The following is a 19,751-nucleotide window of genomic DNA, read 5'->3' as shown; positions in this document are numbered from 1 at the left end:
GTCCTAAGAGGTGGTGATCATACAATCACTGTACTGAGTAAGGATGATCTTGTGGTTAAGTTACTTGACTAGACCTTCAGATATCTTAATTCAAATCCCAGATCTACCTCCAGTCTTCCTGTATGACTATGGGAAAGACATTTAATTTCTCTTTTCTTTGGTTCTCCATCTGTAAAAATAAGGGCTATAATACTTCCTTTCTACCACTCTTTGTTTGTCTTGTCTATTAAGAATCTTAGATTATAGGCTTTTTGAGGCAGTGATTGTCTTTTTCTATGTCTGTACAGCGCCTAGCACATTGTGACCTATAGACACTATGGTAATATAAATTATAGTAACGTAATAATAAAGTATTGACCACATGCTAACTGGACCCACTCCCTCCCTTCCACCAGCTAGTGAAATACTGCAGGGACTGCCTAAATGCTCTCCTGGAAGACATTGTTAATGACTCTTCCAGAGGAAAAGTTACCAGCACCTCTCAGAAAAACTTTAGTCAGACCTCTGCTCAAAAAAATCTGTTCTGCACACAAGCATGTTGGCCAACTACTGCCTGGTTGAGATCATTTCTGGGAAAGATAAATGACAAGTTGTTGCCATCATCACAAACAGCTAACCACTCACCTACCTGGACCTGAACATCACCTAGTTAGGTTTCAGCCCAGGTCGTGACATAGAAACAATATTAATTGTAATGGTCGGAGATCTCCTTAGGCCAATGGATTGAGGCCAGATATCTGATGACTCAAGGTTTTGGTGTCCTTTGAGCATGTGAAATTACTGACACAGCTGCATGACCTGGCTTAGAAAGATGGAGTTGTCTTAGACTGGTTCCACTCACTCCTTTCCAATTGTTCCCAAATGGTGAAGGATGACTGTTCTTTCTTCCAGCTGTATGGTCCTTGTGGAGCTCAATACTCTTCTGTTCAACATTTATATAAAGGCACTCAAAATTATCATGACCCTGTGTCATTAGTACACCAGTGACAGACCGTTCTACTTCGTTTTATCTTTTGATCTTGGAACTACTGTCCCCACACTCTATTAGTGTCTGGCTGGCACATATTAAGAGATGGATGAGAGTCAGCTTGATGCAGCTCAAACCAGACAACATAGAGGTGATACTAATTAGTGGGGAAAGTGCTCTAAGGACCTGGTGAAGTGTGAATGCTGATCTATAGCTATCTGTCCAGCCATTACAATGTGCTCTGCATTTAAGGGGTTTCACTAGAACATCAATGTCTACCCTGTATTAAGAAGAAAATTTGTACACCAGGTCCTCAAAGTTCTTTCCCAATCAGTATCACTTCCATCTTGTTTTATATTGAAAAATGTTCCCCAAGCCATGCCCCAGGATTTTAAAACTAGTAATAAATAATAAGATAACAAAAATGACTTTCCCCTCAAGCATTTTGATGTTAGGGTTGATTTTTGGGGGGCTCAGAACTACAAAGCATTGTTACTGTGCAGACTTCACAAGAGACTGTCAAAGGGTGCAGCAAAAGACATTTTATCTAGTTAATTTTAATTTGGAAACAGTAAAAAAAATTAAACCCAATATAAAGTTAAATACTTCAACATACAACCACCCAAAGGTTTCCTAGTATATTGTTTACTAGAAATTTGCAGTCTTACAATTTAAAGTCCATCAAGCTGCCCAAAACTGGAGAAAGGATCAAGGGCTAAAAAGTTGTCTCCAACTCCAGTCCTGCTTCCAGAAGAGGAGGAGGGAAATTTAGCCATGAATTGTGAGATACCCCCAACCACTTGCTTGTCATGTGCATGCTTACATTTGGTTCTTGTTTGGATTTTTTGTGTAGAAATCCCCTCCTGGCCTTTTAGATGTGACACAGTTTCAGCAGCATCTCTGTGTCCATGCAGGATATTAATATTGTTAGGAGTGCATGTCTTTACACTAGATTACTTTGTGACCTGGGGGCATCAAGGTGTCAATTGCCCCATGCTGGCAGAGAAATCAGGGACTGGTGGTCTCCTCAAACTGGCACAAGGGCCCAGATCCAAAAAGCCTAAATATCTTCGAGGCTGTGGGCCAATGTGACTGGCAGGAAATCTCAATGATTCAGTGAGCCAACGCACAAAAAGCAAAATCCTCTATCAGCAGAGGACGAGAAGCGCATCTACACGGGACGGGGTCCCCACGTCTCCCCCAGTTAGTCAGACTTAAGCAAGCGTGAGAAACGAAGGACACAGGGCACCCAGTGCAACGTTTGGTGTGTCCCGTCATGAGGTTACCCCCACGCCGCCCCTAAAATAGGGGGCTAGGAGCAGCAGCTGCCAAGATAGACGGACGCTACTCGCCTGCACCCTCGGTGCATCGGACAGGGAAGGCTCGTGTGCGGTCACATGGGCCCCTCTGGCTGCACGGTTCTCTGCGCCGACTAGCCCGGGAGAGGCTCACAGGCAGCAGCAGGGGGCGGGCCCGGGCCCGAGCCCAGCGGCCGCCGCTATTCTCCCGATCCCGGCGAAACGGAAGCCAAGTCAGTGCACGTGGCCGGGCGGGGAGGAGCGACCAGCGGAGCCGCCGGTAGCTGGAGCATGGCGCCCCCGTCCCCGGTCGCCAACCCCAGGGTCTTCTTCGATGTGGACGCCGGAGGCGAACGAGGTGCGTGAGGACATGGAAGGTTCCCGGGCAGGGAGGGCGCGAGAGGGCGGCGGCAGGTTGCGCTGGAGAACGGGCGCCAGACCCCGGGGAAGGCAGCTGGGCGGCCGCGGGGGCGGAGGGTTGTCGGCGGGCAGCCCCGCGGCAGCGCCCCCGGGGCTGCGGCTCGCCAGCCCCCTCCCCCGGAGGGCGGGGTAGACGGGAAGGGGCAGCGGCCGCGGTCCCTCCGCGCCTGGCCCGGGCACCCCGGCGGCCCTTGTGCCGCCCGCGCCCCCAAGCTGCTTTGTGCCTGTAGCGCGTCGGGCGGGGAGCGGAGGGGGGCTGGTCCCGCGAGCTTGCCGGGGGCTCCTGTAGGGCAGCCCCCTCGCCTCCGAGAAAGGGTTTGTGGCTGTCACTGTGCAGGGCCTGAGCGCTGCCAGCCCAGCCCAGCCCCCGGTCGCGGCCGGCGTGCTCCGGGGACAGCCCCGAGGGTCTCAAAATGTTCGGCTGCGTGTGGCGCCCTACCTGGCTACAGGCTTAAGGAAGGCAGGTTGACTTACAGCCGCCGCAGTAATTATTGTGGTGGTGGCGGATGGCCATGGTACCCTCCCTTCTTCTGGCCTTGGTGCGCAGCCTCACCAGGAGCGCTTCCAGTGACTGAAGAGGGGAGCCCAGCTGCCCCCCGCCCGTGCGGGCTTCTCACCTTCCCGCGCCCAGCTGGGAGTGGAGGGGCGCGCAGCTTAGCGCTGAGACCCAGCAGCAGCCCAGCTGGGGAGCCAGGAGCCTGCTTTCTTGTCAGTTTCAGGGCTCCCCGAAATGGACAAGGCAGCCAGTGTAAGGAATGCATAAATGACACACATACTGTGTCACCCTAACTACAGTGTACCAACATAAGCCTCTTGTGGAGGTCTTGGTGTAGTAGGGCACTTGCATTGGTGGGAGCAAGCCTGCAGTGTAGACACTTGACATAGGCCAGCATAAGCTGCGTTATGTCAGCCTAACTTGGGGTGGCCAACCTGTGGGTCCAGAGCCACATGCGGCTCTTCAGAAGTTAATATGTATCTGCTTGTATAGGCACCGACTCGGGGGCTGGAGCGACAGGCGCCAACTTTCCAATGTGCCGGGGGGTGCTCACTGCTCAACCCCTGGTTCTGCCACAGGCCCTGCTCCCACTCCACCTCTTCCTGCCCCCTCCTCTGAGCCTGCCCTTTCCTTGCTCCTCCTCCCCCACCCGCTTACAGGCCACGAAACAGCTGATCAGCGGGGCCGCTGGTGGCGGGAGGCGCTGGGAGTGCGGTTGGAGGAGGTGATGGGGGGCTGCTGACATATTACTGTGGCTCTTTGGCAATGTACATTGGTAAATTCTGGCTCCTTCTCAGGCTCAGGTTGGCCACCCCTGACCTAACTCTTTAGTGTAGACCAAGCCTGGGCCACACAGGCAGCCAGCCAGCCAGCACTTACGTTCTGTACAGCTCTGAGTGAGACACATTGAATCCAGCAGCTTGCCAGCCATGATCTCAGACTGCTCTTCTCTGTACCAGACTTGGCTGATGTGATCCCTCACGTCCTGAACTTTCCCAAGCCCCTGTGCTGTGCAGCATTGAGAGGAATATAATGATCTGTTTGCTCCTTTAAAGAGACAAATCCCACCAGCTTGCCATATTCACTGGCATTAACGTTTACTGTCATTTAAACACCTTGCCGTTGGTTTAGATCAATAGTAAAACATGTTTATTAACAAAAGAAGATAGGCTTTTAAGTGAGTTCAAGAATAAAAGTTGGAAATGGTTATAAACAAATAAAAGTGAAAACACACATCTAAAAGTCTAAACCATAATTTAGCAAGGTACAGGCTTTGTTCAAGCAGGTACCTCATCTATAGTGAGATTCTAGAGACTTCAGTGCCCACCTTGGTTGAAGGACCTCTTTCCCAGCTTCCAAGAGCTCTGCTCCCATGTGTCTATCTAACGATGGACACAAAGATGGTTTCTGTCCTTGCTTATATCTTCCAGAGTGGCTGAAAACCAACCCTGCATGGCCACCCTGGTTTTCAGCCAAAATATTTTTGTTTTGATATTTCAGCAAAAGTAGTTATCTTCCATGGAAAATGACAATAAAAAAGAAAAAGCAGTTGAAATTTTCCATGGAAGCAAAACTCTATTTTCCCAACATGTTCTAACAAGAATACGTGCTGCACAAATCTGGTGCACTTTTAAGTCTATGTGAGTCCTGTGAGCATGTCCAAGGGCAGAATTTGAGTCGTATATACGTGTGGATTGTTTTCTAATAGTTTTTAGACACATCTGTCATGGTCTCCCCCTTAACCAGTTCATGGTGCCAGTTTTTCACTGACTGTATCTATGGCAGGAGTGGGCAAACTTTTTGGCCCGAGGGCCACATCTGGGTGGAGAAATTGCATGCAGGGCAGGGGGTTGGAGTGAGTGAGGGGTGTGGGGGGGGGTGTGGTGTGCAGAAAGGGGCTCGGGGCAAGGGGTTGGGGCAGAGGAGGATTGCAGAAGGTATGAGGGGGCTCAGGCAGGGGGTTGGGGTGCAGAAGTGGTGCAGGTTGCGGCAGGGGGCTCAGGGCAGGGAGTTGGGGTACAGGAGGGATGAGGGGTGCAGCAGGGGGCTCAGGGCAGGGAGTTGGGGTACAGGAGGGATGAGGGGTGCAGCAGGGGGCTCAGGGCAGGGAGTTGTGGTGCCAGGTGCAGGAGGGGCTTGGGCTCCAGTCCAGCGCTGCTTACCTGGAGTGGCTCCGGGGTGGCAATGGCGTGCACTGGTGCCAGGGCAGGCTCCCTGCCTGCCCTGGCCCTGCGCCGCTCCCAGAAGCAGCCGGCACCATGTCCCTATGGCCCCTTAGTGCGCAGCCCTTGCCTGTGGGTACCTCCCCCGAAGCTCCCATTGGCCACGGTTCCCCATTCCCAGCCAGTGGGAGCTGCGGGGGGCAGTACCTGGAAGCGAGGGCAGTGCACGGAGCCCTCTCCTTCTCCCCGCGCCTTGGGGCCACAGGGACATGGTGCTGGCTGCTTCTGGGAATGGTGCGAGGCCCGCGGCGCCATAGGGGTGGCAATGCCGCAGGGCATAGTTTGCCCACCCCAATCTATGATAACAAACATTGTAGCTGTAATTCACTAGCTCTATCCATGGTAGCAGTAGGAGGGATATGGAAAATTGTATATTTTAAGGATTAGATTAGTTTAACAATGGCTTAAATACTGTTAATTCAATCATTAATTCCCCCCCTGCTCTCCACTCCTCTTCCACACTTACAGATCTGCTATATAAACATGTTTGTCTTGAGATGCTGGGCTCCTCCACTTGTTTTTCAGGATTGGACTGAAATGTGTGTGCACTCTTTCTCTCTCATATTCCAGTTGGTCGAATTGTCTTAGAATTGTTTGCAGATGTTGTGCCCAAAACTGCTGAAAATTTTCGTGCACTATGTACAGGAGAAAAAGGGATAGGGCCTACAACTGGAAAGCCTCTTCATTATAAAGGATGCCCTTTCCATAGAAGTAAGTTTGAATCATCTTTATTTTGTTGTTGTTTTCCCATTTTCTGTTTAAGTTGCATAATATTAACAGTTGACTTCAAGTATTTTAAAACCAGTTTGATTTCAATATTGGGCGGGTAGGGGTGTGTGTGGATTTCTAACAGTGATCAATACTTAAGTTATGGGCTGATATGGCTTTCATGGAACTCAGGGAGAGTTTTCTTGGACTTTCAATATTTAAATCCTTTTGAGTTAGTGATTTAGAAAGGAAAAAAAGAAAACGCAGAGCCAAGCTACAGTAGAAATATTAAAAGTGATTTAGCATAACATATGGTATTTCTAAAATGAACTCATTAGCTATTTTGGTTTAATATAAGAGTTTTCAGTTCAGAAAAGTAATGGATTCGAGAATAGTAGAAATGCATTATTTATCCCTCTTTATTTTATCTTCTGTCTACCTTGACCATGTTTTTGTAGAGAGTGCATCAATAGCTGGTCGTAGGCTTGCTCCAATGGCAGTCGTACAGCTGTGGGAGTCTTTCCACTGACTTCATTGGGCTTTGGGTACGACCCAGTGTGAGCAAGGGATTTTCTTTGCTGCTGCTTACTCGTGTTTTTCTCCACAACAGCTGGTAGTGGAGGATATTAGGAAGGATTTTTATTTGTGGACTTTTTGTGGGTTTTGTGTGTACATGTTATGCTTTTCTAGAACATCCCACAGTCAATGCTGTAGGCTTCCTAATATGAAACTGCATTATAATAAATAAGAAATCATTAGTTGATGTGAAAAAAAATTTTTTTTATCCCAGCTTGCTCTGTTGTAATTGTGGACTTTTCTTCATATGTTGAGGAACTAGACTATTAAAGCTTTGGAAAATACATTGCTCTAAAACAATTATTATACTCTGGGACATAAGATTTTTGAAGTTATTAATTTTATTTTTTAACTGTCATCCAAGAATCTCAAAGTGCTTTATGAAAATGGGATAATAATTCTTTACTCATGTTACAGATGGAGAAATTGAGACTCAGGGAAGTAAAATAGCTCACTCAAAGTCACGCTATCCGTGACAATCTGGAATAGAAACTAGGCCTTCTGACACCCTGACCCTTGTACTTTCACTTAGGTGATGCTGTTTGACATTTGCAGATATAAATGATTCATTTAATGAACTATTTTATTGAGAGTGATAAATAGGTTAAATGGTTTTCCTGTTGAGGTGTGAGAATCAAGTGTTGTTCAAAAAGCTGAAAATGGATAATTCGAGGGAATCTGATAACTAAGAAATCTTGTTCACTTTTGTTTGGGTATAACTGACTCGCCTGACTGTTTTGCTGATCATGATTCCCTCTCTACAGTACTCTCAAAATTACACTTCTGTTGCCCGTCCTTCTCTTGCGTAAAATAATTGTAAAAATATGTAGGATGTAGATGCAAGTTATCATCAAACCATGCTATATACTAAGGATATATGGCTTATTTCTGGTATTGCACAATTATGTGCCTAGTGAGAAATTTGATTGATTGTTAGCCATTTTGCTTTTTCTATATTAAGCCACAAGAAGTTGTGAATTTCTGGTTGTAACTATGGAAGTGTTCAGGGGATTCTTGCTCATATAAGAAAGGAATTAAGGCTCATGTTGATGAAGTGGGGTTGGTCTTCACCCTTGAATGTAATCCTGCTTAACATTCTTCCTGCTTTGACACCATCTCTTATGACTCATTTTCTACTTAATAGTTATTAAGAAATTCATGATCCAGGGTGGAGACTTCTCAAATCAAAATGGCACAGGTGGAGAAAGTATATATGGAGAAAAATTCGAAGATGAAAACTTTCATTATAAGGTAAAGTAGTTAAAAATGCTAAATGGAATCAGGTTTTGAAATTAGGGTGGTTTGGTTCTTATTACTCCAGTGGAATCTTAGTACACGTATTATGATCCATGATGATGATGTCGGTCTATGAGGAGGTGAAGAAAGTTGTAGGAGCTTTACCTGTAAAATATTTCCGTTTTAGGGGAAAGACTATCACTCCTACAAAACAAGGGCAGCAGCACTTTAAATTCTCTTCATAATTTTAAAAATCATGAACAAAATGACATAATTAAATTGTGCAGTGTGTACCTTGGCTGAAGGAGAGGAAATATTCCATAATAAAATTATTGCATTGAATATTAGAGGAACTTTATTTCTGGAGCAAAATTTCATATACAGTGGTTTTGAATTAAATAAATCCTATGGGTTTTGTCATCATATATTTGTGATTTTAAAACAAGGGATTTCTCGCATTTAATCTTGTAAATTCAGAAGGAGGAATCTGTTGCATCACATCTTTTCCATTTTTCCGTAAATACTGGATTAATGTCGTCTTTGCAGAATCCAGCAGAAGCAAAATTTAGGCAGGTTGAGAGAAAGTATTTACTTCCATGCAAATATCTTCCATAACAGGAAAAGAAACATTAATAAAGACTATTTTATATTCATGTTTTTGCACTCCTAAGTTTGCGTTAGTTGGAAAGTCTTGCTGTAAAGAAAACTTTAAGTGTCTGTGGGTGTGGATTCCATTATAGGTGCACCTGCAGCTCATGCATGCAAGATGGGATTTTTTTAAATAGAAGTTTCCATGGGGGGCCATGCTTACACCCAGTGTCTTCTCATGCTCCTGTGCAAGAACATAAAGGGTAGCATGACCATGACCCTCACTCAACTCCTTCTTACTACCTGTGACAAAGAGATGGAAGTCAGCAAGTGTCTGCCCCACTACTCCTAAGCTTCAAACTCGTTCCTTTTCAAACTTTTTGGTGAAGAAAAAGAGAAGAAGAGACCCCATCTACACCTCCCCATACAGCAGGGCTAGGCACCCTGAACCTACTGGTCTGGTGGATTCCAAATCATCCAGCTGAAACCCTTCCTGGCCTGTGACAGACTTACCTTACTGGTCGAAGGACACAGTAAATGACTGTTCTGTTGAGGGGAAAGTCGCATCCCCAATAAATATGTGCCATGCTAATTTTTCTCCTCAAGGACTTGCAAGTTGAGGGATGTACAGCTGTAACTGCACCTACTCGAACAATTGATAAATGCCACCGTGGAGCCTACCACAGTTCCAAAGAATGGGAAGGTTCATCTTCAGCGAGTGCTCCATTGAGTAGACACTACTCCACAGCATCAAGCAGCGACAGGAAAGAAAACAGTCAAAAACTGTGCCAACCACATTGGCATTAGGGCCATCGACATTGGCACCAATAACTTTATTGGACTGCGGCTGGTTGACTCAGCACTGCCAAATAGAAGAGTTTCTCAATATGGGCAGCTCAACCCCAGTCTTGATACCAGAGATCCATGATACTTACTGCACCTCAGATAAGCCAGTCTCTCTCAACTCCTTTAAAATCCACCTTAGTGATTTCAGCTTGTCACCTGCTGGAGCAAATTCTGCTCTGTCTTCTCTCACCCCATGGTATCAGTTCCTTAAAGGGCTACTATGCAATTCCCCACCAAACAGAGGATGCATTTGAGCATCTGTCAGTATTCTCCCTATGTTACCTCACTCTGAAGATGATCTTCCTAGTCGCTATCACTTGAGCCAGCAAAGTGACTGGCGCTTCAGGCTGAATCTCCCTGTATAACATTCCATAGGGACAAGGTGGTGCTAAAACCTCATCTGAAATTCATCCTTAAGGTGATGTCAGAATTTCCATCTGAACCAATTCTATCAAGCTACTTGTCTTCTTCCTGAAAGCACATTTGGCACCAGTTGAAAAGAATTGCACATACTGGATGTGTCCAGGACTCTGCTTTTTTCACTGACAGGACCAAAGCATTCAGACATCCCCCTCCTGGTATGTTTCTGGTAAGAGGTGTTCCAAAGGTCAAGCCATTTCATCACAAGATATTAAAATGGATTACTCGGTGCATTTCTTTGTATTACCAGTCAACTGTTGTACCTCTCCCACCAAACATACAAACTCACTCCATCAGAACTCAAGTGACATCTTCTGCTTGTTTCAGAAGTTTGCCAGTATCAGAGATCTACAAAGCAGCAACATGGACCTTTGTCAAACACTGTGCTTCAAACTTAGCTACTAGGTCAGTTGCCAAGTTCAGGAGGACAGTCAGTATTCTACTGAGGCAGCTGAAACTCCTAATTTCCACCATCCTGAAGGGATACTGCTTGCCGGCCACCTACTGTTGGACCCATATTAACACATACTCCAAGAAGAAAGAAATGGTACTTACACTACAGTAACTGTGATTCTTTGAGGATGTTCTTTTGAGGCCAGTGTGGATCCCATGACGTGCTTTCCAGAGTCCTCATCTACCATGGGCTTTGAAGTGTGAGGAACTTGAGGGAGGGTTGCGGATGTCCAACCCTTTTTGTCCTCATACTGGAGCACAAGGAGCCACAGGTCACATGTATAACTTTGCAAGACAGTGGTATAAAAATCAATCTGACATACATGAAGTGCACATGCACCTACTGTGAGATCCAGAGCAACTATGACTTCTTGAAGAAGCACGGCTTCTGTAGGGTAAGCATCCATTCTTTTGTAGAAGACTTGAGTAAAGCCTATGTCGCAAAGACTTATGCAGAAGACTTGAGCAAAGCCTATATTTCCAAAAAACATGAAACTTTTTGGCTGTGATTTAGAAAAAAGTATTAAAGAGAAAAAATCTGGATGGTGAAGCAAAATAATCCATGTGCTTACTTACAAGGAGTCAAAAGAATTGTAGGGGAAAAGTGTGTGATTATACAGCAATAAGTTTTAAATTATAAGGCCTCAGTCTTGCAAACAGCATGGAAGTAACTCAGTTCACGTGAATAGGTGCATTAAGGTTAATGAGACTACTCATGTAAAATAAGTAATGCACAAGTGTTTGATGGATAGGGTTTCAGAAAGTATTTAACAATTTCCTATTAATTGCATTATTACTGAGTCAGTTACTGTATCTTGTTTTTTTAAATGGGACACAGAGAGCTGGTTTTAATGTCAGGAGATCACATCAGGCACCCCTCAACTGATTTCTCAAGTTTTGGTGTTTAGACAGTATGGAACTGACTGATGCAATTAAACAGCCAATGCAACATTTCTTGTTAACTGATTGGGTAGTGTCAAGTCACTAAGCTTGCTTGCCACCAACTATGGGAAATACAATAAAGACAACTGTCCTCTGATGTCAGGGAAGATGAAGCCAGTTGCAAATTATGTGTGGTCCTCAGGCCCCTTGCAGGTTGTCAATGTGGGCTTATTTGGGGTACACTGGATGTCCTGGTAGTATATCACTGTAACCTTGTAGAATAATCATATCTTACTTATATTTGCTTTGATGGCATTTTCTCGTACAGCATGATCGGGCAGGGCTGCTGAGCATGGCAAATGCAGGACCCAATACAAATGGCTCTCAGTTCTTTATCACAACAGTGCCAACCCCTCACCTGGATGGGAAACATGTGGTGTTTGGCCAAGTGATCAAAGGAATGGGTGTTGCTAAAATACTAGAAAATGTTGACGTGAATGGAGAAAAACCTGCAAAGGTAAGATCAGGACATCTAGGAGGACACTTGTTCCATTATATGGTGCCTTCTGTGAGAACTGTTTTAGTATTCTGTGAGAATTAATTTTAGTTCTGTTTTTCAGTATGATTCAAAATTGGTTTGCTTTTGTTAGAGCAAAACTAGAAAAAGTTTTTCTGAGCTTTGTCTCGCAGAACATATAACATTTTCAGATTAGTTTTTGTCTTCCATTGTGAAAATGACTTCCAGGCTAAAAGTCACAGGATTGGTAAAGCCGTTTACTAATTCTAAATAAAATATTTAGATCAAAGAAAGTATTAAAAACTGGGAAAGGGGAAAAAATATTTTGTAGTTAATTATTCTTGATACTCTACATGTGTAAAACTCCTACAAATGTTAACTAGTTATTACTAATCAATTTTCACACCGCCTTTGGAAATGAGGGAGGAATGTAATGTCTCTGCACATTGAAGGTATGAGAAACTGAAACCTGTATAAATGAAGTTGTGACTTGCCAAAGGTTGCAAAAGGAGTTAGTGTTAGAGCTGGGTAGAACTGGAGTTCTTGGTTCCCATCCTGTGCTTAGAGGACAGGTACGGGGGGTGTCTAGCACAGGTCTAACACAGGAGCAGGCAAACTTTTTGGCCTGAGGGCTGTATTGTGTTTCTGAAATTGTATGGCGGGCTGGTTAGGGGAGGCTGTGCCTCCCTAAACAGCCAGGCATGGCCCAGCCCCTTGGGACTCCTGCCCCATCCAACCCACCCTATTCTCTGATGGTCCCCTGGGGATCCCTGCCCCAAACTGCCCCCCACCGCCCCATCCAACCCCCCCCTCTCCGTCCTGACTGCTTTCCTGGGACCCCTGACTGCCCTGACCCTTATCCACAAGCTGGTCCCTGACCACCCCCTGAACTCCCCTCCTCTCTATCCAACTCCCGCCTGACCCCTTACCGCGCTGCCTGGAGCACCGATGGCTGCCTGCGTGGCTGCACCAGGACAGGCAGCCGTGCTGCACAGCACAGAGCACCGGTCAGGCTGCGGCTCTGCAGCTGCACTGTCCCAGGAGCTCGCGGCCCTGCCGCCCAGAGCATTGCGCCTGCGGTGCACTAAGCTGAGGCTGCGGGGAAGGGGGAACCATGGGGGAGGGGCTAGGGACTAGCCTCTCGGGCCAGGAGCTCAGGGGCCGGGAAGGACAGGCCCACGAGCCATAGTTTGCCCACTTCTGGTCTAACAGTATTGAGCAAACAGTTTAATTAGTACATTTAACATGGCTATGTTAGAAGATTAATGGCTCTTTGTCAAACATAAAATATGACCAATTATTTTTCATCATCAACATCTCCTCCATAATATCTGAAAAATTACCCTTGTTGTTGGAAAGGAAAGCATGTATTTTGCTTCATTTTGCTACCACGCTATAAAACCTAAAAACACACATGCTTTTCCTTTCATGTGTGGTAGCAAAGATGAGCAATTCAGTCATTCCTAGTGTAATGGCTTCTTGTGGTGTGATCCTGCTAGATTTTTACAAGCTAAGTGGTCTAAGCTTTGGTTGATGCTTCCAAGAAACAGAGCAGCAACAGGAAGCGGTAGTGAATTAATGTGTGTGTCACCCTTCCACATATGGCCTTGTCTTCTTCACTGCTATAATAAGTGGGTTTTTCTACCTCAGTATCTAACATGCATGAGCTATCCTGAGGTAAAAACACAGTGAAAATTAGGCAATTTAGTTTTACTATGGGGTAAATAGCCCTATACTCCCTCCAGTGGTTGAACTTGATGAGTTTACCTTGCAGTAAAGCTGAAAATGAAGTTTCATAAGGATAGTTAGAAGCAGCTGAAGTAGGCTTCTGAAATCTGTAGTTTGGGAGTGACAGGAAGACACTTTCACCGATCTTTTGGCAATACAAAAGAACTAAAGCTTTCCGATTAGTGAATAGCAACATTGCATATTGTACGCCTCCTGTTTTTTTACAGTTGTGCATTATTGCAGAATGTGGAGAGCTGAAGGAAGGCGATAACTGGGGGATCTCCCCAGTGGATGGCTCTGGTGATACTCACCCAGATTTCCCTGAAGATTCAGATGTAGATTTAAAAGATGTAAGTCGTTTTTCTTTGAAGATAATTATTTTTCCTGTGCAATGATGACATTTACATAACCTGAGATATATGGTGGTTGTCAGGTTCACCAGACTTGAGTTTATTTTTAAGAAGTCTGTTAGGGTAGGTTAGAGGTAATAATGAGGAATTTTGTGATACTTCTTTTAGCTGCTCTTGTTAATGCTAACTATGATTTATTTTTTCCAGTGCACGTAAGGCTAAAAACAAAACCTTCCACTTAGAAGGGTTTTTTTCTGTTCTTCCTTTACATCTGCTACTCAGTTCTTCATTGTGGTGCTGTAGTGACAAGTTTCCAGAGGCATAATTTATATAGGATTTCATAGTATTAATATCATCCTCTGGAGATTTTTATTTAGTTCCTTTCCATAGTTAGAAAATCATCTCATTACCACATTTTTCACCCACAAAGCAATTTCTAGGCATGCCCTGTGTAGACAGACAACACTGCCATCGTATTTGGCAGGCAGTTAACCATCAGCCTTACTTTATGGATCTAGAAGTGGTTTGAGGGAAAGACAGAAGTGTGTTAGTAGTTGATTGTTAGTTGGAAGGCCGATGCAGATCAAGTATCTGTGCCTTGAACTGTGGGAAATAAAAGACAAAATACTCTCGGGAATGAGAAGTTCTTGGTTATATACCTACATCACTAACAAATCTCTGATTTTTTTATGGGTACAGCCAAAGCTTCTGTTTACCTGATCCTGGATTAAGGAGGAATGAATGTTCATTCATGTAACTGCATTTAGGGGGAAACAATTAGATTAGTGATCGCATGTTCTCTATTGCTGTTATGTTTTGTTCTCTTGAAGTCAGTCCCCCTGATCCTAGAGGATAGGTCCACTAATGGCTATTAGACAAGATGGTCTGGGACGCAATCCCATGCTCTGGGTGTCCCTAAAGCCCTAACTGCCAGAAGCTGGGACTAGCCGACAAGAGATGGATCACTCAATAATAGCCCTGTTCTGTTCATTCCCTCTGAAGCATCTGGCACTGGCCACTGTCAGACGACAGACCAATGGTCTATCCGGACCAATATCCTGACCCAGAATGGCCATTCTTATGGTCTTATCCTCGTGTACAACTCAATGGGAGTTTCATACCATTGATCAAGGAGAATGTGTTGCTCATATAATAGAATATTATAACAGTTGTTTGAATATAGTTTAATTTCAAAATTTGTGTTGTTTGGTGCATTCTGGCAATCTTTGAAAGAGAATTGACTTGGGATCCTACTGTTAAATATTAAGCAGTCCAAAGACTTGTTGCAACTTGGTATAAATTACATAATTTAATACGGGTTTCAGAGTAACAGCCGTGTTAGTCTGTATTCGCAAAAAGAAAAGGAGTACTTGTGGCACCTTAGAGACTAACCAATTTATTTGAGCATGAGCTTTCGTGAGCTACAGCTCACTTCATCGAAAGCTCATGCTCAAATAAATTGGTTAGTCTCTAAGGTGCCACAAGTACTCCTTTTCTTTTTGATAATTTAATACTTACATTGTATAGGATTTTTTCTCTTCTTCTCAATAGATTGACAAGATTGTTTCCATAGCAGAAGATATAAAGAATATAGGAAATACTTTCTTCAAAACACAGAACTGGGCAATGGCAACTAAAAAGTACACTAAAGGCTTAAGGTAAGAGTTCCTGCTGCAGAAACCAAGGTGAGGCATTCTAATTAAATGTCCCTAGATTTGAATATTGACAGGGGGCTTAACGGTTGGCATAAGAACATAAGAGCTTCCATACTGGGTCAGACCGTGGTATATCTTGTCACAGTGATCCCTACCAAAGCTTTGGTGGGAGTATACCAGAACAGGACAATTCTGGAGCGATCTACCCCTGGCGTCTACTCCCGGCTTCTTGGTAGTCAGAGGTTTACGGTTGTCCCGAGCATACAGTTGTATCCCTGATCGTTTTGGCTAATAGCCATTGATGGGCCTATCCTCCGTGAACGTATCCAGTTCTTTTTTAATCCAGTTATGCTTTTAGGCATCACAACATCCCATGATAATGAGTTCCACAATTTAATCGTGCGTTGTGTGAAATTCCTCGTTTTTATTAAAGCTGCAGCCTATTAATTTCATTGGGTGACACATATTTTTGTATTGTAAGAAAGGGTAAATAACACTTCCCTATTCATACTTTCCATGATTTTATAGACTTCTCTTATCTCCTTTAGTTGTCTCTCTTGTAAGGTGAACAGTCCTTATCTTTTTTGGTCTCCATACCCACTGTTTCATACCCTCCATAGCCGTTCCATACCCTTGATCATCTTTGTTGTTCTTCCCTGAACCTTGTCAGTTCCACTATTTTTTTTGTTTTGAGATGGGATGACCAGGACTGGACACAGCATTCATGGTGTGGGAGCATCATGCATTTATATGGTGGCATTGTGATATTTACTGTCTTATTTTCTATCCTTTCCCTATTACTTCTTAATATACTGTTAGCCTTTTTGACTGTGGCTGTGTATTGAGTGGAAGTTTTCAGAGAACTATCCAGAGTGACTCCAACATCTCTTTCTTCAGTGGTAACAGCTAATTTAGAACCCAATGTATATGAATAGTTGGGATTATTTTTTGCATTTATCAGAGTTGAATTTCATCTGCCATTTTGTTGCCCAGTCACCCAGTTTTGTGAGATCTCTCTAGCTCCTTGCACTCTACTTTGGACTTAACTATGTTGAATAATTTTGTATCATCCTTACACTTTTGCCACTTTGTTCACTCCTCTTTTCCAGATCATTAATGAACATGTTGAACAGAACAGGTTCCGGTACAGATCCTTTGGGGAGCCCCACTGTTCACCTCTCCATTGTGAAAACTGACCACATATTCCTACCATTTGTTTCCTCTCTTTCAGCCAGTTACTGATCCATGAGAACATTGTCCCTCTTATCCCATGGCTTCTTAATTTCCTTAAGAGCCTTTGGTGCCGGACATTGTCAAAGGCTTTCTGAAAAGCAAGAACACTGTATTGACTGGATCAACCTTATCCATGCTTGTTGACTCCCTCTAAGAATTCTAATAGATTGAGGCATGATTTCCCTTTACAAAAGCCATGTTGACTCTTTCCCAACAAACCATGTTTGTGTGTCTGATAATTCTGTTCTTTACTATCGTTTCTACCAATTTATCTGCTACTGAATTTAGGCTCATCAACCTGTAATTACCGGGATTGCCTCTGCAGCCCTTTTTAAAAAGTGGTGTTACATGAGCTACTACCTTCCAGTCATCTGGTACAGAGGCTGATTTCAAGATAGTTGACATAGTATAGTTAGTAGTTCTGCATATTCATGTTTGAGTTCCTTCATAACTCTTCAGGGAATACCATCTCTTCCAGGTGACTTATTCCTGTTTATCAGGTTGTTCTAAAACCTTTTTTATTGACACATCAATTTGGGGCAGAGCATTCAACTGCAGAATTAATTTCCTTCCCCATCTCCAGCATGCTGGGTTTTTTTAGTGTTTTGTATAGCATCCATTGCTGCAGTATTCAAACATTTCACAACTAAACTGGATCTGCTTAGCTAAGTCCCTAATGAATTTCAGTGATCTCTGCTCTCTTCTGTTCTTTGACTACAGGAAGCTCTGACTGAATTGAACATATGTGAAATCATGTTTTGTTTTGTTTTTTAAAAAGTAAATCTTGTGATGATGGAAACACTGTTCCAAAGAGGAAGGTCTTAGAATGTGTGTCTTAGAAATAGATGAATGGTGGAGTAGTCAGATTTCTTCTGTAGGATTATTTTATTGCCAGGCTGATCTCCTTACGTCATCTGATTATGCTTCCACCTTGCCTTTGTCAACTGCATTATCTCAGAAGATCTCAACTATCTTTGTGGTTCGTGCATAGAGATGAAGTTACTGATGTAGTTGAGTCCTGACTTTGAAGTTCAAAAACCGAGCCTTGAACTGGCTATGACAAGCGTTGCAACTGCATGCAGTATCTTGAGGGGAAACATATTGTATTAGGCTCCTGTATCACTGTGGGCCAGGGTTTGTATTTATGATTGCATTTTACTCCAAGAAGAAGGCTGCCACAGCTCTTCAGGAACTAAAACAGTGGGGGTCATTAAGGAGAATCACTCAAGTTGTAATCACCTCCAGAGAGGTACTACATCCTTTGGAGGTTTGCATATTTTGATTCAATCTGGGTTTCCAGTCTTGGAAGACAGGGCTTTTGGCATAAAAAGGCTGTGTTTAAACTGATGCATGGCCTTCTTTCTGATCCAGCAAACGGACAGGATCATCTGTCCAAGGGAGGCCCCACAACCCTTGCAGAAGGGTTGGAAGGACTTTGACTCGCTAAGGCCCCATAAGACTGATGGGTGACCTCCGGTAAGCTTTTAGCATGCACATAGGCATTTTCACTTTTTGTCTTCTCTGTAATGCTTTCACCTTAAGAATAAATGTGCTTGCTTCAAAAGAAACATGTGGTAACTTGTAACTGCTGGCAAATACAATGTGCAGAGCCAGTGGAGAGAAAGAAATAGCCTTTAGGTAGACTGGCTTGCTTGCCCTGTACTGTGATATCTCAGGGAGCTGTGCAGCCTTAAAACCCCAGTCAGAAGAGAGTGAAACAAGGGTTCCTGCCCAGGGACTGGTGCTGGCTGGAGACCTCAGACTTGGCTGGGAATTCCTGGAGTGGACTACAGAGCTGGGTGGGAGAGATGCAGGTGCAGTTTCTTCAAAACTATGACACTAGCATCACAAGGAAATGGGAATTATACCCCTCCTCTTTTCTCTCCACTAATTTTCTTATGGCAGTCTTGTTTGTTGAAGGTAAATGACTGCATTTTGCAAACTCTGCAGCTTATATTGTTTACCTGTACAGTTTCAAGTACAACGAGTTAAAATAATTCAGGTAGTGTAGCCAAATACTTGGAGAGGAGGAAGGGGCAATGTTGTGTAAAAGATGATTATTTAAAATTGTGGTGTGTTTTTTTTTTTTTTGTACAGCCAATTGTAGGACGCATAAGTTCAGTTTAATTCTTTTATATAACCATATAATGGGCATGGATGTTTAGAAATAGTAAACTAAGGTGGATAAGAGTTCATGTGACTGGTAGTTCTTGCATATACTTTCAGCAAGATAGCAAAGGGCAGAAAAAAGTTAATGTTGCAAGTTACAGTATATACACTAATACATACAATTTGTAAATTTGTTTTGTGCAGGTATGTGGAAGCTTCTAAAGCCATAGTGGAGGAATCAAATACAGCAAAGTTTAATCCTACTGCCTTGATCTGCCTTTTAAATATTGCTGCTTGTAAACTGAAGGTGTCAGACTGGCAGGGAGCTATTGAAAGTTGTTGTGAGGTAAGCTAAATTTCATCTTTTGATTAGTAGAAAGTGATTTGGAAAATAAAGACAAGACTAAAAGCCTTTTTTCAAAATCAGGTTTGGCGAGGCTCATTTTCCTATAATAAATTAAAGGAAGATAGGCAAGGCTTTAGTGCAAACCACTTTTAATATACAAATTAACTCATTTTTGGCAGGCTGTTTACTTGTTCAGAAAAAATAGTAGTGGAGTCAATCAGTAATATTTCAGAATACAAGTTATTATTTATTGGAGCTAAATGCAAGCTGTGCATTTTCTGGGAGCACTCTTACTTTGTATAGAACAATAGATTACATTATCTTTCAGAAACAAGGAACCTTTTTATAAATGTGTAGCATTCAGCAAGCTTTACCCTCACTCTTTGAATCAGATTTCTAGTTTTATTTTAACAGGTTAATTGTAATGAATGGATAACTTTGGCTAAATGGTAAAGGGAAGGCAGCAATTAGAAATGAAAAGGCAATATAACCAATTGAAAACGGGGAAAATAGCAAACTGATGTAAACTGGAAGCGAAGTGCAGACATTAGACAAGAGAGAACAGAGGAATTCAAAGGCTAAGGCCAAATAGGAGTTAAGTTTTAGGAACAAAGGAACACCTAGCAACAGTTATAAGCCCATAACTATTTGGAGCTCAAATTGATGATGATGATGATGAAAAAAGGCAGAAGTGTTCAGTA

At 43.5% G+C, this 19,751-nt stretch overlaps 1 protein-coding gene across 3 annotated transcripts in view; it reads left to right on the top strand.

Moving 5' to 3' along the window:
• Positions 1–2,375: 2,375 nt before the first annotated feature.
• The window catches only part of PPID (peptidylprolyl isomerase D), a 31,764-nt gene continuing 14,388 nt past the window's right edge, over positions 2,376–19,751 (top strand). Inside the window, exons 1-7 of one of the 3 annotated variants that reach the window (XM_073341474.2) lie at positions 2,379–2,623; positions 5,974–6,114; positions 7,832–7,938; positions 11,441–11,629; positions 13,585–13,707; positions 15,259–15,365; positions 18,909–19,050. In XM_073341474.2, the coding sequence (XP_073197575.1) occupies positions 2,557–2,623; positions 5,974–6,114; positions 7,832–7,938; positions 11,441–11,629; positions 13,585–13,707; positions 15,259–15,365; positions 18,909–19,050 (876 nt within the window). In that variant the 5' untranslated portion in view covers positions 2,379–2,556. Of the gene's footprint in view, positions 2,624–5,973; positions 6,115–7,831; positions 7,939–11,440; positions 11,630–13,584; positions 13,708–15,258; positions 15,366–18,908; positions 19,051–19,751 lie in introns of all 3 variants that reach the window. The other 2 variants (XM_073341473.2, XM_073341475.2) reach the window with 2 other exon arrangements.

Source organism: Lepidochelys kempii, chromosome 4 (genome assembly GCF_965140285.1).
Source record: "Lepidochelys kempii isolate rLepKem1 chromosome 4, rLepKem1.hap1, whole genome shotgun sequence".
NCBI lineage: Eukaryota > Metazoa > Chordata > Testudines > Cheloniidae > Lepidochelys > Lepidochelys kempii.
This window is presented reverse-complemented; position numbering and strand designations above follow the sequence as displayed.